Here is a 27,989-nt window from a genome sequence, read left to right as displayed (position 1 = left end):
AAGCATGCTTCTATTAAAGGGAATCAATTTTCCCATATTTCAAAAATAGGTTTCCCAAAACTTTTCCTCCTTTGGAGAAAGCCAAGAGTTTTTCACTTTCTTTTTTATATTTACACGGAGAAACCGCCCTAGAACGAGAGACCTAGCCGTGCTGGTTCTGCCTGCCGTAACTGTCCTGGCAACCTAAAACTTCGTGGGCCACTTCCTAAGCAAGTTTTCCCATGTAGCAAGACGCTTCTGATAACTATGTTTTAAACACTCAGTTCTAGTTTTAAAATTTTATCATGATTTTTTTGCAATATTTTTTGAAAATATCCTAAATTTATGACACAGATTAAGGTTAAACTAGGTTGAAATTGTCATTGGTTGAGAATAGGGGTGTCAACTTGGTCGGATCCGGGTTATGTAATAAAGGGGTGGTTCAGTTAACAAATATTAGTATATGGATCCAGGTATAGTTTGTGAAATTTCATACCAGACCTAGGATGGACCTGAATTATGGTACTCACAAATATGTAATATAAAAACATAAAGAATATTATTTTACTAGGTATATATGAACAGGGTCAAGGTCTATCTTCTCCTTATAGGATCCGTGTATGGTTTTCCTTGTGGTAGGTCTGACGGTACACAGATCTTGACCTGGTACCAGCATCTCATAGTCGGATCTGGGTCCGTGAAGGTCCAAACCGTTGACACCCCTAAAGCTGTCCGAATTGTTTTGAAATATCTAACAAATTGTTAATGCTGGCACGCATCTGAAACAAATGGGTCTAGGAACGGATCCGAATTGTGTGACAAATATCTGTGATATCTTGAAAAAATTGTGTGCCTGCATCTGAAACAAATGGGGACATTGTATCGAGAAGGTCGGACCCATTGCCAACCCAGCCTGGGTCTTATCGGGTTCGGGCCTGTGTACATATAAGAAAACTCGGTTGAACTCGGGGTGGACTTGATTGGACCCACTGAGAGAAGCTTTACCTAGAACCGATGCTTGCGGGTTTTACTGCTGGGTCCAAGTAGGATATAAATTGTTGGGATTCAGGTTGGATATCTGACCAAATCCGAATCTATTAGTCGGATTTGGTAGCCAAAAATGGATCCAATTAATAAAATACATGTAAATGTCAGAATTTAAGCGAGTCGGATCTAGATCAATATTGGTTGATCTTCATCTAACTCCATATTTGAATCGGGATACAATTAAGTCAGACTCTTAATTCCTAGACCCGACCTGAGTCCAACCTAGGGATGCAAATGGATCGGATCCAAGATGGGTTTTTTTTTATGATTTTTAGCTGTTCTGGATCCGATTCCGATCTGAATCCCCATGTATTTAGCTGTTTCAGATCAGAACCATTTACATCCCCAGTCAAACCTGTTTACATCTTAGGGCCAAGCCAATCCAAGGTTTTATTGGGTTTCAGGCCGCATATGTTGATCCGTCTTTTGCTTGGATATCCAGAAGCCATCTTGCTGTCCATCCTTACGGTTCTTACATGGAAAATAGACAAAATGAACTGGATTTATTTCAAGCCCAATGCTAATAATGAAATGGATCCTTAGGTTCTTACCCGAAAAATATTGGAGTTATATATCGGGAATCTATCCTAACCCGACCCGTTTTCCACTAGTTTTGTATTTTGTTGTTCCACTCTTTTAATTTGAAAAATGTCAATGAATTAACACGATTTTACCCACTATGACAGACGCTTTAGAAAGCAAATTATCGGCCATGAAAATATCACAATAACCTGAAAATTTGGTTTTGCTGGCGTCATTATATTTTACAAATTTTTTGAAAAATAAGTATATTAAAATTATAAAAATACAAAACAAATAACAAAAATTAAATTCATCTAGCTACCTTGGATCCCAATATTTATAGAACAAAATAAATAATATTTTATCAATATTATACCTATATAAACATAAATATCATGACATAATCATTATATTTCATCTAAATTGCAGTGAAAGATATCACAGATGGATAAAAATTGCAATATTTTTAAAATATCATCTATTTTAAAAATATCACGACATTGACACAATAAAAATAAATTTTCAAAGTTTTTTTATATTGTTCATATGTATATATTATGGAAACTATATGACTAATTTCACAAATTTCCTTAAAAACCTTATAATTTCTGTTATTCTTTCAATATCCAAAATTGCAAATACCCAAACTCGTTAGGACAATTTTTACCCTTTGCAATTGCAAATTCAGGGGTTATTGCAATAAAATTGCACCCCTTGTCCGCTAGTGCAAACTTTCACTTAAATCTAGAATCGTATGTTTTCTTATGCAGACCTCGTGAACTCGCATAAATTTATTTGTGAACATTTGGTGAAACTGAAACCACTAAATATAAATTTATTTACAATTTATATTTTTATGTATGCCAATATTTTCTAAATATTTTATGGATAAAACTAAATTTTTTAAAATACGAAGGGGTTTTACCTTGTTAATATTTTCCTTGATTTATGACTATGGTCCAAAGGAAAACAACGGATAATCTGAAAATATATATTTATATATTGACCCTTTTAAATGGCAGTTAAACCATCACCTTTTTTTTCAGAGATGTTTCAATATATCGCCGATATTTATCACACTTCCCCCTACCCCCCAACCCCCCACCCACACACACACACAAAGGGACCTGATCTCCTTTTGCACCGGGTCCGAACCGAGAAAGACAACTGGGCGTTAGTTTTTCGTATTTTCTATAAACAAACGGAAGAGTCTCAACGGCAACACGGGAGGAGAAAGGCCTCGCCACCTCCCTCCTCCCCTTCGCAGCGGGACCACCGCCCGATCCCTCTGCGAGTTGCTGTGCCGTCCGTCGATCTCCATCTTCCTGGTGAGCTTCCCCCTTTCCCTTCCATTCCCTCTCTTCTGTTGCGTGCCTAGGCTTCTGCAATTGCTATTTCTACAAGAAAAACTTGGTCGGATTGATCGTTTACGGCGTTTCTGGTCGCATTTGGTGATTTTTCTTGACGGATTCTATGTTTTTGCTTCGACGCAGATCGAACTAATGGATCCGATGTCGGGGGTCAGCGGCACCCTCGCCGAACTCGATGGGCATATCACCGATATCTTCCGGGCATTATCGTAAGCTCCGACTTGTATATATTTTGTTTGTATTTACATTGATATTCTTATTGAAGATTTTTATTTTTCATGTTTTTTTACGGACAATTTTATGAGGATTTCATGTGCATGAGGTTATTTACGTATCCACGATCTTTTTTTTTTTTTTTTCCGGGGGGGGGGGGGTGGGGTTAGGGTTCAAAAGGATGGTTTTTGAGGATTTTCAGTGTTAAACATGAAGCTGGTTCGATAATGTTGAGTTGGTCGTGGACAATGTATGAATTTTCTTGTACATTTTTTTGTATTGCATTCGATTGAATTTCCTTCGGTCATATTTTATTTTATCTGGCTTCAGAGGGAAAACGAAAATTGTAAAATGCAGTTCCCCCACTTCTGGAGTTATTATTTGTGGTTTTAAACCATTTTTTGACAAAACATATGTGAAAATGCATTTCTTGCTTCTCCCATCTGCTTCTTCTTCAGGGACGTAGTGTTTTGAGTATTGACCTGAAAAAAACAAATTTTTGACTGAGTTTTAGTTTGGATGATTTTAGGTCATGGGGAGTATGCAAATCTATTGTTTGCTCAGTGCAATGGTTGTTGTGTGCTTGTTTAATTCAGAAAGATAGCGCTTTTTCTGAGATTTATTGAGCATAGGTATGCAAATGCATGTACAAATTTTTTGCGCCCATGTTTCTCTTCAATGATAATTGGTAAATAAACATTGATTTCTGTTGAACAATATTGCTTTTTCCGTTCTCATGTTCTTGATTTCCTTTCAAATTTCAATTGTAATTTTCTGACATAACAATTCCCAGAGCTAAATCATAACGCTTGATGAATGGTGTTTGTTTATCTTTGCGTATAGAGTGTTGAAATAACTAATGCACGTATTTTGGGTATTCAATTCTGAAGATTTTTTTTTTTGTTTTCAGATTTCTTTTAGTTGTTTGTTAATGTATGCACCACCTTCTTTTGCAGCAATGGGTTTCAGAAGTTGGATAAGATCAAAGATGCAAATAGGCAGAGCAGACAATTAGAAGAACTTACAGGGAAGATGCGTGAGTGTAAGAAGTATGCTCCCTTCATTTTGGCTATGTCAATAAACTTAGCACTATGTTTTGCTTTACCTAGTATTGTATCACTTTGTGATGTTCAGTTGCTGATTTTCAAGTACAAGAAAGGCACATCCACCTTTTCCACGTAAACACCTTTTTATTTTTCCTTTAGCATGAAATATGATTAGGTTGCTCTAGAGTGACATGCAATATTTACAGATCTTCCAGGTTTTTAAGTGCCTCTATGCTTTCCAAGGTTGTCTCACCATTAGTTTTTTGAGTCTTTCATATTGCTAAATGCTGGAGGTGATTAAGTATTTGAATACATTGCTTAATGTTGTGACTGATCTCATTGTTTTTTTTTTCTAGACTTGTTAAGGAGTTTGATCAACAAATTAAGGAAGAAGAGGGTAGCTATGATTTTGAAATGAACAAGATGCTCAGTGAGAAAAAACAGTCAATGGTGATAGTCTACTTCTTAATTCTGACAAAACATGCTGTATTTTTTGCAAACTTGGTTCTCTAACTTTCCAATATCAATCTGATTTGTGTGTGCACTTTTTTTTCAGATTAAAGAATTGAATTCCTATGTTGCGTTGCGCAAGAAGTATGCAAACTATTACCTTTCTGCCTTCCTCATGCTGCTAATTTTCTCTGATGAGTTTCTTAATCAAATCTATTAACATTTATGAAGCATCTGATTGCCATATCATAATTTCCAATCTTTGTAGCTTTATGTCTTTTATTGAAATAAATAGGAATCTTATAATTTGCTTCTGATGACTTGTTGCAGAAGAATTAAATTATCATAAGAAGGTCTTTCTCTTTAATAACAAAAATAAACTAAAAAATGTAAGAAAATGCATGCTTTCCCATTAACTCACGGAAACTGTACATCGGCTTAGCAGGTTGATTTGCCTTGGTATTTTTCCTTGTGATCAGAATTGGATAAGTGATTTCTAAATTCTGACTAGTATTATCTTATTGAAACGTCTAACAAAATATTTATTATTTTGACATTTTCAAATTGAGTCTCCAGAATATTGCTTCTGAATGATTCAGGATTCCTGACCAGCAATGAATTCTAGTGTTGTTTTACAAGTCTGACTCTTGTTCTTAAGAGTATCTATGCTTTCATGGAATTTAAACTTTTGGATGCTGTGGTCAAAACTACTGTAGGACAAACTGTTAACTGTTATTGGCAACCTTTGAAAGCAAACTTTTCATTGGAAAATTATTGCTCACTGAAACAGAAGATAGATGTCACTAGTTTTATTTGTATTGCTAAATTGGCATCCATGTAGTTATGGTACTGTTTGAGCTATTATAACAGAATAGGTAGCTGTTATTTTCTTGTGGTATCCTTGCTTATGTATTCATGCTGAATTTAGGATAATCGATACTATTATTTTCTTGTTAGTATCTCTTCTTGCATCAGTGTGATTCTTTCAATGTAATCCACTAAAATTACTGATTCATGTGGTACTTGTGATCGATGAATAGATACTCAAGTTCCCTTGAGAACAAGCGTGTTGACCTGTTTGATGGACCTGGAGATGAAGGGTCTGCTGAGGATAATGTTATACTAGCTTCATGTGAGCATCTTCCTTTTCATGTGACTCTCTCTCTCTCTCTCTCTCTCTCTCTCTCTCTCTCTCTCTCCAGTAATATTGTCAATATCATATCGGGTCTTGAATAGTTTTGAAAATGATTCAGGTGAATTGGCCGATTCGGATTTGAAGCTGAATCGAACTGAATTGTTCAACTTTCAACCAGAAAATGGCAGGTGTCACAAAAATATTAAATTAATATTTTAAATACTAAAAGTTAATTTTAACCATTTTTTGATTTTTTTAGAAAAAAAGCCGAATCAGCCTTGTACCATATCGGTTTCTGGCCAATACGATACGCATCGATACTGACAATATTGCTCCCCAACCCCCTCCACACAGGTGTTGAGTCTAAGCAGTTTGTTATTAAAGGGGAGTCTTGAAAACAAGGAGCATTCTAGCACATTAGTGTCAACTGAGATGAAGTTGCTAATTATACACCTAGAAAAAATAACAGGAAGACGTTTATGTTATCTGTATAAATGCAATATCACTACATGACAAGAATATAAAACAGTCCATCTATGTGCTATAGATCGAAGTGTAGGTAGTTGAATTTTTTTTGGCAATTTTATTTCTAGTAGGTGTGGTGAGAATAGATGAATGATTATGTTTTTCTTAATCAAAATGCAGCACATTTCAAATTGTGACCCATTCTTAAGTGATTGAATGAAATCTGTGAATGAGTCAGTCTATCTTAAGTGATTCATTATGAAAAAATCAGTCAATTTCATTTTATTGTAGCAAGTTTTAGTACATGAACCCACAACTGGGAGGGATGTTAAATACAGTTCTTTGATATTTCTGTCTTTCTTCATATCTGTTCTAGGACCTAAAAAGCCACCTCGATTACCAGTCTCCACCAAGGCCTGCCATTTAGGGAAGATGGGGATGCCTGAAAGAAGTGTGCATCATACATTCGCTAATCAACAGTTAGAAGTAGAAAAACAGAATGATGCAGAGCTTAATGAGAACAGAAACTTATCAAACAGTACATATGCAAGCCTTTGTGAAAGAAGATAAATGAAACAAAACCAAGATCAATGAAGCATTATTCGTAATCAATATGTTAGTATGATGGAAATTTATAGTTTACATGAAATTAGATATTGGGACTGAGTTATGCATAAGGTGCTTTTGTAACATGGAAGTATAACTCTTGGATGTTGCAGCTCTGACTAACCAGCAGTTGATGGAGAGAGGAAACAGAATGATGGATGAAACTGATCAAGCCATAGAGCGGTCAAAACAGGTTAGATTCATTTACAAAGCGAAACATATTATCTGTACTTTCTCTGAAGTAATTGCCAGCCACTTGTTTTACCTCTTCAATCCCTGAGGGGCAAATCTTGAAGGTTTTTTTTTTCAGAAGAATAACTTGTTGAATTATTTATCTATTCTTGGCTAAATCAATACATCCATTGAGAGAATTATAACTTGCTAAACATATTGAAGTCTGCAAGATTGATGGATCTCAGGCTACTGTTGTCATAAGAGAAGGAAAAACAGTACTAATTTATTCTCAGTGTCTGAAGGGAGATGAAACATCAATTAAATTAAAGAAAATATACTGCCAGTAAAATAATCTGGCAGATAATATCTTTATGGTATTGAGACATGATCAGAGACGTCTCTTGGATCTGGATCCACTCGGATTTAATGTGGCTGACTTGATCCATATGCTGTCATGATTCTCACGTGTGGTGATGTTCTTTTATTACTTTTCTGTATTCCGTTATTACCCCTTCCAGTTATGTAAGAGCTGTATTTAATATGGGGTCAATGTTGTAATTTATTTTCATTGATTGATATATAATGGCAAGTATACCACACATTCCCACATTGGGAAACGTGAATTCAAAACCTGCATATTCCTCTATTCTCCTCTTTCTCTTCTCTGCAGCAACTCTAAAACCAGAACTGTCACCTGGGTACGGGTACGGGTACGGAGTGTATGACATGGAAATTCCAAAAAATGTGGGTACGGGGACATGGATATATATATATATATATATATATTAAATATCACATAAATACAAAATAAACTGAATATAATCTATATATATGCTATATCTAATATTATATACTGAAAATATAAAGTTATAAACTGAATATAATTATAAATTATAAATTGAATACAAACTTGTATGTATGGAGGGTAAAATGGTGTGTCCAGGTGTCAGACGTATGTCAACACGGGACACGTGTCGACACGGGTACGGAGGGCAAACTGGAGTATCCGTGTGACATAGAACCACAACACGATACCAAAGTCTATTATGGTATTAGAGCGCCAGGCCGATTGATGGGACTTATCCAAGGTATGTTCTTATAGATCTTGTTTGCCTTTCCGAATCATTATTTTTGCTATCTTGTTCTTGTTTCCTCTTCTCTCATCATGTTCTTTCTTTCATATTATTGTTGTTTCCCATTCGTTTCCCTTATCTTGTTGGTTAAGCAATCGTTCCTTCTATTTTGTTGCTCAAGGCATATTTCTTCATTTCTTTCTCCAGATCAGATCTGATATACCAAAGTATATTGTACATCATATCAGATCTGAATATTGTTTTATTAGAATCTGATTCATACATATCAGATCTGATTTCCGTGTTGTCTTTTTTGTGATTAGCCCATCGGCTACCACTTTTCTTTCATGTTTATGCTTGAATTTGGTTTTGGGTTATAAGTTTCATATTTCCTTGTGTTTCTCTTTACCCTTATTGTAACCTACATCCACTTGCATTAGAGTTTTTGCTTTTGCTCTCATATAGTTCAAAAACATGCTCTCATGTATTTGATTTGGGAGGAAGATAAAAGTGTATGTGTCATGTGTTCGGGAAGAAGCCTCAACCCGAATATGAGTGTGACTTGGCGAAGGAAATCTGTTTCAGAGATCGAGGTGTAATTGGTGGTTTGATACTCGGTCACCACAATAGACACAAGGGTTGCTGCGCTATGAACCAAGGATGCGACTATAGCTATGGACGACACCCTTGGAAAAGAAGGTTTGGGATCCAAGAGCTCCAAAAGTCATTGGCTGTTTCTACACATGCCTTGAGGACAAGGCAAAGCTTGAAGGAGGGTGGAATGATACATGCACTACACCTAGCCGACTTGCCTACTTGGGCTCTATATGAGCAGCATAACATGTCATGTAAATTCTACTTGTGTTTTGATCCTTTGTTATTCATTTGAGGCTGGGATGTCATGAATGTAATTACCACGTGTATCGGGGGTTGTTAGGAAGGACGTGGCCTATATAAGGTTCAGCCCAAGCCTTTGACTCATTATGTCATGTTTCTACTTGAGATTGCTTAATGCAATAGAGAGTTCCTTGTGAATCTCTTTGGGAGTGTGCCCTACTCTAAAAGGGTTAGACTTAGGTGGTCATACCCTAACTACTTAAGATTCTCAACTCAATTAACCCCAAACCATCTCTAATCTCTCAACTTCCCTACCCAACTAACCTAATCTAGCCCATCCTTTCCCTTCTCCCCCTCCATCGCCCCCCCCCCCCCCCCCCTAGTCGACCCTCCTATTATCTCCCTTTCATCCTCCATTGACCCAACACCTCTCATCTTCCCCATTTTCCTTGCAATTCCCTACACCTCAATGCATTCTTGAGTGAATGCAACATTGTGGACATCGGAGATGAGGATGGAGATCCCCATCCACTTCTCTTTTTGTAGATTTTGTTTTGAAAATTCTTCAAAATCTTGAACTTCCTCCACTTTGAAAAGTAACGAGATCACGTGCGTATGAGTTGGGGCTGTTCCTCCACTGACGAGAGATAACTCCAACAAGACTTAGTCTTTTATATCGGATTTGGATATTCCCTTTTGTGTATCACGTACCTTGAGCCTCGAACACCTAGTCAAGCCCCGATGGTGTAAGCCACACCATTGTTGCTAAAAAAGGATGAAACCTAGAGAAGAGCAAACAATTAATGTAGGAGCAAATGAGAACATTAAAAAGAAAATTCAAGAACTTAAATAAATCTAGCATCCTAAACAAGAGCTTGAGAAAACTTTTAGTCTTTGGGAGAATCCTGAGAGTTGTCAAAAGAAAAGTCTTAGAAAATTTGGGATGGGCATTTTGTAAATCCTTCGACTTTTAAAGAAAGAAAATGTTGGGAAATAGCAGGGATTCCTAAGTACTAATAGAGGAAAAATGAGAACTTCGGGGGATCCTAAAAAGTTTGGAAAGATGAAAATGCTAAGGGTTTTCGAGAAACATGAGGCTATAATTTTAGAAATTCACAGTCTTAGAAGAACCATATGAAAATCCCATGATCATGGGGAAAAGGAGGGAGAAATCACCAAAATTTCTAAGAAAACTAGTGCTTTTTTGAAAATCCTAAGTCATGGTTCTATTTTCTCTCTTTTTCTTATTTTTTAGAAAACAAGACTTTTGTGGAAATTTGAGAAGTTATGAAAAGAACAACAAGGTTAGGAATTTTAGCAAAACTAGAGGTAGAAATCTGAGGAAGATCTAAAATAATCCAAACTAAAACTTAGAGAGAATCTGTAATTTATTGTCATTGATTGATATATAATAGCAAGTATACCACACGATCCCACATGGGGAAACATGAATTCAGAACCTGCCTATTCCTCTATTCTCCTCTTTCTCTTCTCTGAAACCACAGCAAGATACCAAAGTCTATTATATGGTTCTTCTGGAACTCGGTTTTACTCAGGTTGGTATCCTTTTACAGACCAGATGTCCATGTATTGAAATATTGGTCTGGTTAAGATGGTTTAGATTAATAAGTTCCAAGTTGATCACATTGGTGGCTCTCTTTAGAATTTGTATATAATTATGTTTGAGCTTTCATGATTTTATTGCTCATATCCACTTTGCTGTTCTAACCCATTCATTTTCTATTTATGGGAGATAGGTTGTTGAACAGACGATCAATGTTGGAGCAGAGACAGCAGCTGCCCTCAAGGCACAGGTCTGTGATCTTATATGACTGAAAAATCTGCTTCCCAATTCTGTTTTGCATTTATCATGGCATCATGAAACTGTGTTATTTGATGGTTATTTTCAGACAGAACAAATGAGTAGAATTGTCAATGAACTAGACTCCATTCACTTCTCACTCAAGAAGGCTTCTCAACTCGTCAAGGAAATTGGTAGGCAGGTTTGTATTCTTAACTGAACATTCTTTTTCACTTACTCCTTTTGATGTGTGGGACTTGACTCTGGACTTGGTCTGGCATGGAGTCACACATAGCCCTGAATCTTCCAGACACTCAGCCACCTCGTCTTTGTGTGGGGACTTGGCCTAATTTCATTTAAGGCAGCTAGAGGCTGAATCAACTTGGCATTTAGCCTTGGCTTACCTTTAAACATGATTCTATGTGATAATGTTCATGTATTCATATACTTTACACTTTTCTTGTAGGTTGCCACGGACCGGTGTATAATGGCCATGCTTTTTATCATTTTTTGTGGTGTGATTGCCATCATCATTGTAAAGGTTGGAGAATATTTTACTACCCGTTTTGTTTTCTTCTAGGCAAAAAAGGCCTGTCCACTCATTCCTTTTGCTATCTATAACAGATATATCACATTACCCTTGTATCTTGCAATAACTAACATGTTGAACTATCAGTAATGAAATAACGAAAAATACAAAAACAATGGCAATATGGGCTTTACAAGATTACGATCACAAAAGTGCATAAGCACAAACCAATGTCATTAAGGGCTTACAAGATTGCAATCACAATGTGCACAAGCACAAAGTCCACTATATGACAAAACAATAGCCAACAAGGGGCAACAACACAAGCACTAATTGCATATAAAACATTAAGGAACTAAATAAAAAAACACAAAAATATAAAAAATATTCATCTTTATTGAGCATAAATGCTTAAGAGAAGCATTATTTATACAAGAGGAGTTCAACCCCTATTTATACACAAAACAGCCACTAAGAGAGGCTATTGGAAGCTTCCAAAGAGTCATTCGGAGCTCCCAACAGTCATAAAAATGATCGTTGGGTTGCCCCAATGACTCTTTGGGAGAATGCCCGAAAAGCCCTTGGTCTTTTGGGAAAAGAACCAAGAATAAAATAAAAAAAATAAAAGATTGTTCGTAGAGGATAGATTTTATTATAAGAGAAAGGACCAAAATACCCCTGACAATAACATAAAATAAAAAAGAGTAAAAAATATATTATATATATGAATATATATATATATATATATAAGTATATATATACATATTTTTTAACATCCCTCCTCAAACTTACGGTGTGATATAACGAAAGTTTGGAAATACAACAAAGATTCAATGGGAAGGGTCCAAGTCTTCAAGTGTCATCAATGAAAATCTCCATCTTTACGATATATTAGAGAGTTTTGCAAATACAAGGCTTCAAATGTCTTTTATTGGTGATCATCCCCAATCACCTTCATTGGCTATCTCCATCTTCATGATGCATCAAAGATATTCCTTTCTCAATCCATCGCTTCTTTAAGAACTTATAGAGAAAATAAAACAAAGGTCCCAACTACAAAAAATAAGTATTCTAACCAAATAGTTATGAAGTTTCAAAACAAATATATATATTTTGAAAAAGAATAATAATCAAGGATTTTTTTTATGAAAAGTAGTGATAATTTTTAGAAATATTAGATAACCATTAAGAAAGATACGAGGAGCATACCTCAAAAGAGAATTTTTTATGAAATCAAATTTAGACAATCATAGACTCAAAGTCAACATATTTTTCAAGAAAACATAAGTATTAATCATAAGGGAACTTAATCACTAAAAAACATATCAATTATCAAGAAGAGATAAACAATGATGTATTAATAATATTCTAAATTTTTAGAAAAACTCTTTAACTAAACCATATCATCAATTTATACTAAAATAACATACATATAAAGTATAACACTAAAAAAAGAACCCTCAAGAAAAGAGGAGTTAATTAAATTTATACATGCAACAATGTGAACAAGATAATCAATATGAAACACAAATATATATCCAACATGCAATTAAAGTATATTTAATGCACATAAGGCGAATAAAATGTACATAAAATGCATGATTTTAATTTAAAGAACCAAATAGCCTTCAATTACGAACAAAAGTGTCCACCAATATCAAGTGGACAACACATAAGTGTTTTCGTAATGAACACACTTTGAAAAACTCACAAAAGGGCACACACAAGAAGGCTCACAATATAAATAATAAGATTTTATTAAACATCACAAGTATGCAAAAAATGCTTGAAATTTTTATCCATAAGGAAAATAAGTAGTAAAAGATTAGAAATTTCAAAGAGAGATTTTTAAAAAACCCCACATAACAAAAAGAATGATATTTGTAAATCAACACTAATTTGCGAAAAATATGAAGAGATTTAATTTCTCACAAATATCAAGAAGTGATATTTTGCAAATTTCAACAATAGTTTGACCACCACAAGCAATTACCTCACTAGGTTTCCAAACCTCAAACATCAAGTGTATTAGCAACTAGAACAAGAGCATAATCATCATGCCACTAAAGGGCCGAAGACACACACGAAGGTGTGTATAAACATCTCTTGTCTACATATAATGATACTTAAAAATAAGTATATCAACGACTAGAACAAGAGCATAATTCTAACGGTGGCTTAAAATCACACACGAAGGTATGAAAAAACATCTCTTTTTTATATATGACACTAAAAAATCAAGTGTATCAACGACTAGATCAAGAGTATAATGTCAACGATGGGCTAAAATCACACACGAAGGTGTAAATAAACATCTATTGTTTATATATAATAATACTAAAAAGTCAAGTCTATCAGCAACTAAATCAAGAGCAAACATTTCTTGTTTACATATAATGACATTTAGATAAGAGGCATAATAGGAGAAAATGCAAAAAGTAATAGAGTTTGTAATGAAAACACACTAATATCAAAGTTGACTTTAAGCACATCTTTGATATGGTTAACTTCCTGCTTATCATCTCCTGTGATTATCATATCATCTACGTAAAGAAGTAGGATCATCATTCCTGCATTAGAAGACTTAACAAACAATGCAGTATCAGTAAAGCAAGATTTAAAATAAAGTTGTGTTATCACATTACTAAACCTATCATATCAAGCTTTGGGGGCTTGTTTTAAGCCATATAAGGCCTTACGTAACCAAGAGTTTTTCCATATGCCAAGCCTGGTGGAGGATCCATGTACACCTCTTCATCGAGATTACCATTTAAAAATGTAGTTTTAACATCCATTTGAAATATAGACCATTTCTTAATTGATGCTATAGCAATGAGAGTTCTAACAGTGGTCATTCGAGCGACTGGGGCAAACGTCTCATCATAGTCTATCCCATATTCTTGATTGTATCATTTGGCCACTAACTTAGTTTTATATCTTTCTAATGTTCTATCGTACTTGGTTTTTACCTTGTATACCCATCTGCATCCTATAATTTTTCTTCATTTAGGTAATGTTTGGATTTCCCAAGTTCTTGCTCTTTCTAATGCTTCTAACTCATCGTTCATGGCCTTAACCCATTTTTTATGATGTTTAGCCTCATGATATGATTGAGGTTCAAAATACGAGTGAATGACCATTAGACACGATCTATACCTTGGTTCAAAAGAATCATATGATACAAATCTGCTATGAGCTTTTGAAATTCTTATAGGTTTTCTAAAGCTAGACGAATCTTCTTCTTGGTTTTGAGAGTATCTTTCTAGGGCACATGGTGGGTTACCTTCTGTACGTCGAGCATAGGTTTGTAAATTATTGTGAGATAGGTCTATATCATCAACATTTCTTCTTACATTCTCATTTGCCTCATGCATATCTTTACTTTCATGAGTATTTTCACATTTATCATTGACTAGGTTAAAGAGGAACGAATAATCACAACTCTCTTGGATTTTTTCTTTACTAAAACCATTTTCATTTTCAAGGAATGTAACATTTCGAAAAACATACAATTTGTTTCTTTCAATGTCATAACACCTATATCCTTTTTGGTTTTCGGCATAGCCTAAAAACACACAATGAATTTCTTTAGGAAAGAGTTTATCATTCAAACCACTTGCACTCAAAGACCCTCAACCTTTTGTAATCAAGATACATTTTACAAAGTTTTTCAATAGGGGATACATTTTCAATATTTTTTGAAGGCATTCTATTTATCAAATAGACCGCAGTAAGGGCAGCTTCGGCCCAAAAATCTTTTAGAACATTTCTAGATACTAGAAGTGTTCTAGTGGTCTCAATAATGTGCCTGTGCTTTCTTTCAGCAAGTCCATTTTGTTGAGGAGTGTATGAATACGATTTTTGATGAACAATCTGATGCAGAACAGGTCCGGAATGTCCCAGACTGGGCCCGAGACCCGAATCCACCAGCAACTATAAAAACCCTCTCCTAGGGTTTTGTGCAGCAGCCTTAAAGTTTTCAGCAACAATATTTTCTTTTGGCACTGCGTTCCTTTTTCTCTGTCATGTTCAACCTTCTACAACAGCTTTTGGATAGCTACATTAATGTTCTTTGTTTTGTTGCAGCAGCCTTTACTGTCATTCCTTCTTTTTCTTTACTTGGGTTTGGAGATTTGATTATTATATTTTTTTCAGCTTTCATTCAGCAGCATCCTTTCTTTTCTTTATCTTTTGCTAAGCTTTTCATTCCAGCCAGCTCGTTCCTTATTATTCTTTTATTTGCTCATTTATGTTTTTGGTTAAGCCTTGTAACCCTTATCGAGTTTATATTAAACTTTTGATTGGATTGATTCATCTGCTGCCCTGCGTCATATTTCCATTGAGTATCTTGATGTTGCACAACTGTTTGTGCCTTGGAGAATTGGCATAACGTCAGCACCTTAGCCGACCACCGTCGATTCCTCCGCCACAGCAAAGAGCATTAACGTGGCACCCATTAATGTGACAACTTCAAATCCCTCACTGCATCCACGAATTCATCGTCAGTCCCCTGTGTGAAGGTGACGATTCCCATCTCGCTGCATCGATAAGGTTGAGGTCATCACGTCTACCCATAGCGTGACAGTATCGGTTCCTTCACTGTTTTACGAGTAGCAACGTCGGCAACCTTGTCGTGAAGTCTCAGTCTCTCTTTCGCTGCATCACACTCCCATTTAGGTCTAGATAATTTTCAAACTCTTTTGACACAAATTCTCCCCCGGAATCAGTTCTAAAGATCTGAATATTGGTTTTAAATTGATTCTTTATATAACTATGAAATTTTTTAAAACAATCAAATACTTCTGATTTGTGTTTTAGAAAGAATATCCAAGAGTATCTACTATAATCATCTATAAACACAATATAATAGGAAACACCTCCTTTGGACACGACCGAAGCTGATTCCCATACATTTGAATGCACTAATTCAAATGGATTCTTAGTTATAAGGTGTCTTGGTCCAAAAGGTAAAGACTTCATTTTGCCAAGAATGAAATCTTCACATACAAAATTTTTTTCTTTACAATTTGAAAGAAATGAAAACAATTATAATTTGGTCACACTAGGGTGTCCTAGTCTTTTGTGCCAAATTTCTATATTTTTCTTTTCCACAAAATTACAAAAAAGTTGTTTTGGTAATTTAAGATTGTCCATGACATAGAGATCTCATCTTCTATGGCCTCGCTCAATCGGCTTCCCGGACTGGAGATCCTATATTAGATAATCATTAGATGAAAAAACTATTTTATAACTATAACCCGCAATTTGAGAAACCGATAAAAGATTTAAATTTAATTTTGGTACTACTCTAATGTTTGGTATGTGAAAGATAGGTGTTTTTTGATAAATACCAAAACTTTTAATTTTCAAATATGTGCCATCGACAGTTGAAACACAAGAATCATTTGGATTAAACTTGCATTTGGTCAATATAGACTCATTAGGGGTCATATGAAATGAAGCACCAAAGTCAAGGATCCAAGATGTCTTACCATGGTTGTCACTTGTAGATATGGCCACTCCCGAATAAGAAGTAGCTTTATCTTTAAGCATAGGTTGTAGTGTTTCCATTAGTTGAGTTAAAGAGAGCGAGTCGATGCATTTGGAGTCATCCATTTCACTCCTTTCAACCAAAGCCACTCTTTTGTTTTCTTTATGATACTCCTTTCTTTTGGGACAAAAATGTTCGATATGTCCCGGTTCATAACAATAATAACAAATAATTTTTCCACTCCTTTTAAAATCATGAACACTTCTCTTTTCATAGTTGTGATTTCTACCATTCTCATTTCTTAAAAAATGAGGTGGTTTATAGCTCTTGGTATGATTTTCAGGCTTTGACATAGCAAGCACAAATTCTTCATCTTTAGAAGTGGATGGCTTTTTCAATCTATTTTGTTCCACCGTTAATTCTTCAAGAGTTTCAACTATGGAAAAGACCTCTCCTCTATGAAGAAGAGCAGATTTAGTTCCTTTAAATTCGGGTCTAAGCCCATTTATAAATTGATAGAAATGCTCCACTTTGATTTGATTTTCGCGGAGTTCAACTTGTTGGCAATTCTACTTTGGTTCAAGAAGAGCCAATTCATCCCAAAGGAGAGAGAGAGAATTGTAGTATTCTCTTATGCGCATCTCTTCTTGAGTCATGGTCCTTACTTTGTTTTGGACGTTACATATATGTGCGATATCATTAAGACTATACATGTCTTTAAGGTATTTTCATGCATCACTAGCGAAGCCAAACTTCGCCAAACTAGAACACTTGTGGATGTCCACACTATTGATGAACCATCTAATAATTTTGGAATGACCCATTCTCCATTCCTTTCATCTTTTCTCATAGTCGGAAACAACTTTAGTCATTTCCTCTCCTTGAAGCGCAACTTCTTTTCCATTCTCGATTTTTGTAAGAATGAGTTTAGGCTCTTTTTCGATGCCGTCAACCAATCCCCAAAGTCTATTTTCTCATATTTTATGTTTTTACTATGGATGCCTACATTACATAGTTAGTGTCATTTAGGTGTACGAAAATTGCGACTATTACCTCCCTCTCATTCTCCATTTACAACAAGTGGATAGATAGAGAAAGAAAAAGAAAGAGAGAACGATTAAGAAAATCCAAGACTTTTTTTTTAAGTGGTTCGCTTCCCGATGCAACAATTCATGATTTGTATTTTGCCAAGCTCATAATCCTTCTCTTAATATTGTCACGATCTTCTCTAAAAATGACTTTTGGAACACCCAAGCTCTGATACCATGTAATGAAGTGGATCGAATCCGATGAATATGCAAGAACACACACCTTAATTGAATAATCACACCACCCACACAAGGGTCAAATGAGAAAGTATATTGCATCATATTTATGACTGTTGGGAGCAGTATATTGGAGCTGGCCCAACAGTCAAAAACAAAAAATTATAAAAAACAAAAAATAAAAAAGGTGAAAAGGGTTGTCAGCCCCTAATGGGATGATGCCTATTACAATGAAAAGACTGAAATACCCTTGCTGGGTATTTCAGTTACAATACATGTATGTTTATACATTTTAACAGTATCCACTAGAGATGCACAATGGATATGGTATGCCCGGGCTCAGGTTGGACCGTTGGAGTCGGCTCATTTAAGGTTGCTCCACTCTTCTGATAGAGTAAATGAGCCAAGCCTGGGTGTGCCCTGGCCCGGTATATCAAAGAATTCATGCTTAATAGGGATGATGAGCTCAATTAGCAAATTTAAGCTCATAAATATACCATAGAGAATTGTTCTCTTGCATAAATGACAAAAAACTAACTCCTAATAATGAGATCCTTGGTATACAGTATACACAAAATATTCACAATGGGACTTGCAATAATCAAAATAGGAAAAATAAAAAGCTTGGTATACATAGAATATTCAGAAATTTTAATGGGACAGAATAGACAAAGAGCATATATGGTAAAAGTGCTAAGTGGTTGTGGATACTGGTGCTAATCATAATTTCTGTAAAGAAGAATTTGAAAAAGCTGACTATACTATGTCACGGGCAAATAATGTTAACAATTAACAGAGACATGATACTACATAATTTTGCACTTGATATGCTAGTTAAGATTGCCAAAAGAATTGTGTCAATAAATTTCGTGCAAATAAATGCTTGATATGATATGGGAATGGGGTTAGCAATGTTAGAGACAACATTTCTATGGAGTCCAACTTTGCGTTGGGGGTTTGGAGTCTTTGTACTAATGAGCCACGCTTGGGAGGTTGTCTAACCCACCACTAGCCTTCAGAACGATTTCTCGGGCCGAGTGGGTACTTGTGCAGTCGTGCGTGAGAGAAGAGATGGAGAGAATCGAGATAGAGAGTGATAGGAGAGCATACCTGAACATCTTCATCGCCGTTCGGTAGAGGTTGACAGGTGTCGGTGGAGGTTGTCGGTCGTCGATAGCCGAAAACTTGAGAGAGAGAGGGAGGAGTCGGATGAAGATTAGGTGAAAAACAAAAACTCTATGCCCCTTTCAATTTTGTTTTTTCACGGGTTTTTGAAAATGTCCATTTTGCCCTTCTTAAGAAAATGTTTTCTTTAAATTTCTTGTTTTTTCATGTGTTATTTTTTTTTTAAAAAAGGGCAAACTTGTCCATCGTTCGAAACTCGTTTCTCTTTAATGGGGTACATGTTTCCCTTTAAAGGGAAACACGCACTCGTTTAAAGGGGGACATACTTCTGTGATCGTTGCAAAATTTGGGGTGTTCACAGCTTCCTAAATTATACATGCACTTCTCCACGCATTTCGAAAGTACCGCGTTTTGCGCTTTCGAAGCACATCTCGGGGAAGTGCGCTTCCCCTACTCCATAGGCATTTTCGGTAACTCTGTTAAAAACTAAGTATGCAACACGATATTTAAATAACATGCAAATCATGTAAAATAATGTCATGACACAAATAACATAATTATAAGTACCACAAAAAGAATCAACAATATAAACACCTAATATCATAACTATTGTCCCACAAAAGACCCATAAAAGACATTTATTAAAGTGAATGACTTCACATAAGAAATTATGTTCAATACCTTATGCACGAACAAACAATCTTATTCATCATGTAAGGCAGTCATAAGTGCATAAGGATCAAATATTAATAAAAATTATTTTATAAGCTAGATCATAATTTTTAACATTTCATATGCTACTTTTAATACACCAAGAGTAAAGAGAAATATTAAATACAAGTTCAAACAAAATTTTATAAAATTATACTTGTGAAATACACACATCATTATCTTGAAATACGTCAAATTATTTTAAAATATATAACAATTTATCAAAAAAAAACAAAAACAAGTTCAATAATACGAACATGATTTGACATTTATAGTCATGGCTTGTTCAAATAAAGCATTTAAATGCCAACAGTACATGCTCAAGCATACACGGTTGTATACATATGTATCAAATAAAGCAAGTTTTGAAAAATTAAGATTCAAACATGATTTCAAAACATACATATATCTAATTTCTCAAAAATAAATAAATAAGTCTTATAAGATATTTAATAAAAACAAGTCCAACGATGATTAAAAAACCATTTAAATAGATTTTTTTTTTGTTTTAATAATATATATATATATTAACAATAAAGAAAATAAGTATTTTTTCATGCATAATGCATGAAATAAATAACACAAGAAATACTTAAAGATATAAGATACATATCGGGTCTATATTTTCATTAAATCCAAGCCACACAACGATCATGAATCCTTCACGAAGCACGCACTCGAACCAAAGAATTCCAAGACCCAAAAGAAGTAAAATGCCAAGAAGAATTTATTGGCTTTGATAGCGAAAAATACAAAAACAATGCCACTAAGGGCTTTACAAGATTAAAATCACAAAAGTGCATAGACACAAACCAATGTCATTAAGGGCTTAAAAGATTGCAATCACGACATGCACAAACACATGTCCACTATAGGACAAAACAATATCCAACAAGGGGCAACAACACAAGCACTAAGTGCATATAAAACATTAAGGAACTAAATAGAAAAGCACAAAAATGTAAAAAATATTCATCTTTATTGAGCATAAATGCTTAAGAGAAGCATTATCTATACAAAAGGGGTTCAACCCCTAATTATACATAAAACAACCACTAAGAGAGGCTATTGGGAGCTCCCATGGAGTCGTTGGGAGCTTCCAACGGTCATAAAAATGACCAATGGGGAGCTTCAACGACTCTTTGGGAGAATGCCCAAAGAACCCTTGGTCTTTTGGGAAAAGGACCAAGAACAAAAATAAATAAATAAAAGATTGTCCCTAGAGGATAGATTCTATTACAAGGGGAAAAAACCAAAATACCCCTGACAATAACAGAAAATAAAAGAGTAAAAAATATATTATATATATGAATATAAAAATATATATATAAGTATATATACATATATTTTAACACTATCAACATGATAGGACGGACATGAAAAGTTGTTCAATAACACTCTTGGGTTACTAGCGGACCTATCAACATAATAGGGCTGACATGGAAAGTTGTTTGATGACAGTCTTGGGTTGCTAGTTGACCTATCAACATAATAGGGCAGACATGGAAAGTTGTTTGATAACACTCTTGGGTTGGCTCTTATTTCTTTTGAAAAAAAAAACTCTTGGATTGGTTCATTCAACTGGTTGAAATGACTGAACAACCCCAATATTGGTGACATTTTCTAAAATATATAGTTCATAAGGTTAAAAATGTCACTTTCACTTTTCATACTAAAATTAAGTACTCTTATTTTTTAAAAATTGTGTTTCTTTTTTTCTCCCTCTAAAAATAAAAGACAATATGCACTTAAAAACAACTATATATTTTTAAAATGTCATTGCTTTTGAGTGTTTTTGGTCATTTATAGATAGATAGATGGATGTGTGTGTGTGTGCTTTTGTCATGCCAACACAGGGCGCCTCTTGGTGCTTAGCAACCTATGATCATTATCTGGATGATAGTCTATGCTACTTGCCTTCATCAACCTAGGAATTGGAGGGCCTAATTGGTGCAAGTGCAGTTAAGAGTCTAATCGGTCCTCAAATGGCTTGGATAGTCATGGAATGTATTTTATAATCAAAGATTGATTTCATTCAAATTGAATGGGACCAATTATAGAATGTGGGCGGTCACTATGAAAAACAACCTCAAAAGCAAGAAACTTTGGGGACATGTACCTGGAACCGTTCCGGAATCACAATTGAAGCTCACCAAGAAGAAAGGGAATGAAAAAAAACTTTGGGTGATGAAAAAAAAAAGCAAAAGCTATTGAAGAACACCAATCCAAAGTTGAAGATTGAGAAAGTGAGCGTTTATGAATAATGTGGAGTTCAAAATTTGTGTTAATCTAGCCAAATTTAAGAAGGCAAATGAAGCATGGTTCTTCGTAAAAGGTATGTACACTCAAAAGGATCTTGCTATACATTTCTTTTTACAAGAAAAAGTAAGAGGAACTAAACAAGGGAATATGAGTATTAAAGACTATTATAGTACTTTATCTCCTCTATGGGGTAAGCTTGCTCTCCTTGAACCACAATGGGAAGGAAGTGCTATTGCCATGAGGCAAGAGCAAATAGAGAGAAGGATTTTTTCAATTTATTCATGGGCTTCATCCCAAATTTGAACAACTAAGAAGATCCCTTCTTCGTATGGCTTCTACTCTTCTTAGTAAAATTCTTGCCGATTAATGCCAAGAAGAAACTCGCTTGGCTCTTAAAAAAGACTTTGATGAGGTTCATGCGGTATCTAAACCAAGAAATAACATGAGGACATATAAACCTTCTCATTTTTTGAAAAATAACAATAGTGGAGAAAGAAAAATTGTTTGTCACCATTGTAATGAACCGGGTCATCTTAAACCCAATTGTCCTAAGCTTAAAAAGAAAGTGGCGTCCGTTGGAGATAGTTCAAGCAATTTAAGTGAAGAATAAAAAAGAGATGGGGACATAAAGGATTTTATTGCTCAACTTACATAAGCTCTCCAACAATTCATAAGAAACTACTCTTCCACACTTTCCACCTCCTGTGTTGCGGTCTCATCAACTCCCGGTATGTCCTCCTGAATCCTTGATTCGGGTACCTCCTTTCATATGACTCCAAATGCATATCTTTTATCCAAACCAAGTCTTAACTATTTTAAATCATTCGTTTCCACGACCGATGGAACATTATTAGATGTTAAAGGGCTGGGAAACCTTGATTTTTTTTAAGTCAAGACAAAGAATTTTATGTTCCAAAAATTAGGATTATTTCAAAACTTAAATCTTTTCTTCTTTTGTCAAATAACCGATTTTGTATGTAGTGTATCTTTTTCACTGACCAATTACTATGTGCAAGATCTTTAGTCTGAGAAGCGGATTGAGGAAAGCCATAGAAGATGAGACCTATATTACATGAATTATTTATCTTTGTCATCAAAATCATTTTGTAATAATGTCTAATCTAAAGATATTGTTACTTGGCACAAAAAGCTTGGTCATCCTAGTGTCTCTAAGTTGTATCTTTTTTTTTGGGGGGGGGGGATTTTGTAATGAAAAAGAATTTACATGCAATGATTGTATTTTTGAAAAAATGCATTATTTTCTTTATCTACATAGTAACTTTATTTCCAAGAGACCATTTGAATTAGTCCATTCGGACCCGTTATGTCTAAAGGAGGATATTCATGTTATGTTGCCTTTATTGATGATTTCACTAGATACACTTGGGTTTACTTTATTAAAAACAAATCCGATGTTTTTTTTATTTTTAAAGAATTTCATATCCTTATTCAAAATCAATTTCAAAACAATATAGTCATTTTTAGATCCGATTCTGGAGGTGAATACATGTCAAATGAATTTAAAAACTACCTTAAATAAAACAGAATTCTTCATCAAAGATCTTGTCCTAAAACTCCTCAACAAAATAGCCTTGCAAAAAAAAAAGCATAGGCATCTTATTGATACAACAAAAACTCTTCTTATTTCTAAAAATGTTTCAAAGAACTTTTGGGCCGAAGCCGTTCTTTCCGCAATTTATCTTATAAATAGGATGTCATCCTCATCTTTAAAAAATGTTTTTCCCTTTGAAAAGTTATTCAAAATATCTTTGGATTTTAAAAGATTAAGAATTTTTTGTTGTAAATTTGTTCTTCTTTAAGGACAAGACAAACTTTTCCCAAAATGTCTTGAATGCGCTTTTATTGGCTATGGTGAAAATCAAAAGGAATATAGGTGTTATGATATTAAAAATAACAAACTTTATGTTTCAAGAAATGTGACTTTTCTTGAAGAACAAAATGGATTTGAATCTCAAAATCCCAAGAGGTTGATTACTCTTTTCTGTTTGACTTATTACCTATAAATGAGTCTAAAGATTTTAATGATATTATTTATGATAATGTTTAATACAATTATCATCAAAATGATGATTCTCACAATGAGAATCTCAATGATATCCATGTGTATACTCTGCGAGAGGATGAACATCAAAATGCTTTTGACATATATTCACAAAATATTTCCTTAGAAGGACAAGTAGAAGAATTCTTACCTAGGCGATCTTCTGGTAGTAGTAGACCTCTTCAATAATTTGTGTCATATGATTCCTTTTCTCCAAATTATAGAAGTTGTCTAATGATGATCATTTTCTATCATGAGTCTTCCAACTTTAAATATGTCAAACAACATCAACATTTAATTAATGCTATGAGACTTGGATTAGAAGCACTCAACAAAGCTAACACTTGGATAATTGTAGGTTTCCTTTTAGGAAAAAAGTCTATTAGATGTAGATGAGTTTATAAAATCAAAACTAAGAGTGATGGGTCATTAGAAATATACAAAGCTAGGTTAGTTGCTAAAGGGTATCTACAAGAATATGAAATTGACTATGAAAAAACTTTTTCTCTAGTTGCGAGGATGACTAGTGTAAGAACTTTAATAGCTTTAGCATCTATTAAACAATGACCTCTCTATTAATTAGATGTCAAAAATGTTTTTTTAAATGAGAACTTTTGTGAAGAAGTCTACATGGATCCTCCGTCGGGTCTTGAGATTGAGATAGAGATAAAAAAAAATTAAACTCATTAAAGCTCTTTATGGTCTTAAACAAGCTTCAAAAGCTTAGTATGATCGCTTTAGTAAAGTTGTTCTTGATAATGGTTTTACTTTTTATTATCTTGATACTGCTTTTTTTGTTAATAATGCAGGTGATCACGTAACTATTTTATTGTTATATGTTGATGACTTGATCATCACTGAGAATGATAAAAAGGGCACTAAGTTTTATTAAAAATGTTCTTAAAAGTAATTTTGATATGTCTAACCTTGAATTTATAAGGTATTTTTTAGGGATTGAAGTTGCATATTCTCCTCGGGGATATGTTTTGTCTCAAATAAAGCTTGCATCAGATAGTATTGTTAAGTCTGGCTTAACTAACGAAAAAAAAGTGGAGACTCTAGAAGTAATCAATGCCAAGATGAGAGTCGATGATGAAACTCTTTTATAAGATTTCACTCTTTATCGTCAATTGATTGGATCGCTAACATACTTGTCTATTACCAAGCTAGATATTGCTCGTGCCATTAACAGTGCAAGTCCATTCCAAAATGCTCCTACTACTATTCACTTGATTGTCGTCATGTGAATTATCCGATATTTGAAGGAATCCATAACTAAAAGACTATTCTTATCTATTTTTCCATCTCCTAATTTAATTGTTTATACTGACTCTAATTAAGGTGTAACCTTAATGATCGCATTTTTACCACAGGTTATTGTGTTTTTCTTGGAGAATCATTAATCTCTTGAAAATGTAAGAAACAACAAAATGTGTCTTTATCTTCCACAAAAGTTGAGCATAGGGTGATGACAACAACTACAACTAAACTTGTTTGGTTGAGAAGTCTGCTCAAAGATATGTGAGTCATTATTGTAACGAGATATGCGGAAAAATAAAGAGTGCTATAAGTACTTATAATGTCCACCAATGGACAAACAAAAGAGATGACACCCAAATCCACAAAGGGACAACACAACATAAAAATATAAATGTCTCTTATTGAAAAGAGAGAGAGCTTTCAAGAGTAAAGAATACAAGAGGGGGGCACCCCTATATATACAAAATGAAAGGGAGCGAGGGGTGGCCTTATGGCCTAAAAAGAAGTGCCACAAAGGGGGCTTCCCATGGAGTTGTTGGGAGCCCCCAACGGTCACAAATGTGACCGTTGGGGGCCCCATCGACTCAATGGTGGGGCCCCTTATGTGGGTAAAAAAATAAAATAAAAAAGAGAAAAAGAAAGTGCAAAATAAATACAAAAATGGGAAAATAACAAGTACCCCTATCAGGTGCTTGTGAAATGACTAAAATACCCCTATTGGGTATATTAAACTATATATATAAATATATATAGATTACATGTATTTTAACAATTATCTCTATTCCTTCAAAGTTGTGTTACGACAATAAGAGTGTCATCTCCATTGCTAGCAATAACACCTTCCATGAACGAACAAAGCACATCGAGATAGACTGTCATTATGTTTAAGATGATTTTTTACGGGACACCATTCAACTACCATATGTCATTTCAGAGTATTAGCTCGGAGATTTTTTTACCAAAACCTTGCCATCACCCCGTTTCTACTTTCTACTGAGCAAACTCTCGATGATCTCACTATCACTTTGAGGGAGAGTGTTAAAATATATGGATGTTTTATATATATTTATATGTACATCTTTTGTAATGCTTACTAAGGGCAATTTGGTCTTTATATATATATATATCTTTTGCAATGCCCATTAAGGGCAATTTGGTATTTTCATCTATTTTTAAATAGTCTTGTTCATTAGGGACATTTTTATATTTTTTATCTATTTTTTTTGTTAATTAAAGGGGTAAAAGGGGAATCCCTTGAGAGTAGTTGGGACTCTCCCCAACGGTCACAAATGTGACATATCTTTTGTAATGCCCACTAGGGGAATCTGGTTTGTAAATAGACATGTCCATTAGGGACATTTTTATATTTTTTATTTTTATTTTTGTTAATTAAAGGGGTAAAAAGGAAATCCCTTAAGAGTCGTTGGGGGGCTCCCAACGACTCTTTTGGGAGCTCCCCTTGGCCCCTCTTGTTGTGTATATAAAGGCGACTTCTTCCCTATTCTCTTTAATGCTTTTTCAAGCATTTCAATAATATAGATTCATTATTATTTTAAGTTCTCTCTTCTCTGTCTGATTATGCCTTCTTGTAGTCCCTTTGTGACATTGTTTTTTGGCACTTGTATTTCATTTCAACATGTCATACTAGTAATCTCGAATTGGTTTTATTGATAAAATTATGCTGATGCCATTTGAGTTGATATTTTTATTTTGTACAAGATTTCAATTTTCTGAAATCAATTGTTTGCTGTTTGATTATTAGATTGTGAATCCACACAACAAAGACATTCGAGATATTCCAGGATTCGCACCTCCAGTAGCTAGACGGAAACTTCTTTGGGATGTCTATTGATTGGAGCATGACAATTTTGATTCTCATATTCTTTGTTCTCATCATTATTTTTCATTTCATATTCTTTCTTCTCGTTGTTGCTGTTGCATCTGTGGCTGTAGCTGCAGCTGCTATTGTTATCTGGCCTGTGGCTGAAGTTAACATCAGGTTGGATTGGCAGTCTCTGTAACCTTTGTTGTCTGTCTATTGTCCTTTAACTACTATATCATTTGTAATATTTTCTCATGTTTGGACCAGTGGCTATGGCAGGTGTATTATCATATTGGATGTGGGGAAAGAATGGTTTATTGTGTACAAATATTGATTCAGAATGTACTATATATTGTTCTTTTTTCTGATGTTGAATGGCCCTTAAAGAAAAAGTTTGGTTGCATTTGAGCTTGTCTGGTATTTGAAAAAACATGATGAATTCCTGTAGCCATTTAAAATGGCAAAGCCGCTTATGAGCAAGATCTATTTACACCCATGTTTTGTAAAAACAAGAATTTGATCACTGGAAATATATATGGGCATGAGTTTATACTTGTTGCCATAGGTTATAATTGAAACTCTAAGAATTTGATTTTTAACAACAGAAGCTTACTGAAGAGGAATAGGATGGTTGCCGTAAGGTTCATTAGTCATGCATTTTTTGTTGAATTTGGAAATAAAAATTGGATCAAGATGTGATTAAGCTTTCATATGCTTGAGATTTTGGGCATGTTTGCGACACCT

The 27,989-nt window shown here is 34.5% G+C and overlaps 1 protein-coding gene across 2 annotated transcripts; it reads left to right on the top strand.

Annotated features, from left to right (window-relative positions):
• Positions 1-2,779: 2,779 nt before the first annotated feature.
• Positions 2,780-27,616, top strand: LOC149827693 (putative plant SNARE 11). Of its 2 annotated transcripts, XM_090018213.1 has the most exons (11): positions 2,780-2,876; positions 3,042-3,127; positions 4,088-4,180; positions 4,534-4,627; positions 4,734-4,771; positions 5,668-5,759; positions 6,947-7,026; positions 10,675-10,731; positions 10,828-10,920; positions 11,185-11,259; positions 27,186-27,616. In XM_090018213.1, the coding sequence occupies exons 2-11, from the start codon at positions 3,051-3,053 to the stop codon at positions 27,273-27,275; spliced, it is 789 nt and encodes a 262-aa protein (XP_089874339.1). In that variant the 5' UTR covers positions 2,780-2,876; positions 3,042-3,050; the 3' UTR covers positions 27,276-27,616. The 2 variants fall into 2 exon arrangements, with proteins under 2 accessions (XP_089874339.1, XP_089874340.1); XM_090018214.1 differs by lacking the exon at positions 11,185-11,259.
• Positions 27,617-27,989: the final 373 nt, after the last annotated feature.

Source organism: Nuphar pumila, chromosome 10, assembly GCF_984573655.1.
Source record: "Nuphar pumila chromosome 10, dmNupPumi1.hap1.1, whole genome shotgun sequence".
Lineage (NCBI taxonomy): Eukaryota > Viridiplantae > Streptophyta > Magnoliopsida > Nymphaeales > Nymphaeaceae > Nuphar > Nuphar pumila.
Note: the sequence above shows the minus strand (reverse complement) of the source record. Positions and strands in the feature narration are given on the sequence as shown.

What these genes read in the sequence shown, in the direction of transcription:
- LOC149827693 (XM_090018213.1), top strand. Translation starts at nt 3,051, where the DNA reads ATGGATCCGATGTCGGGGGTCAGCGGCACCCTCGCCGAACTCGATGGG. An exon ending in TAATGTTATACTAGCTTCAT is followed by an intron (nt 5,760 to 6,946) that starts GTGAGCATCTTC and finishes TGGATGTTGCAG; the next exon opens with CTCTGACTAACCAGCAGTTG. An exon ending in CAGCTGCCCTCAAGGCACAG is followed by an intron (nt 10,732 to 10,827) that starts GTCTGTGATCTT and finishes GGTTATTTTCAG; the next exon opens with ACAGAACAAATGAGTAGAAT.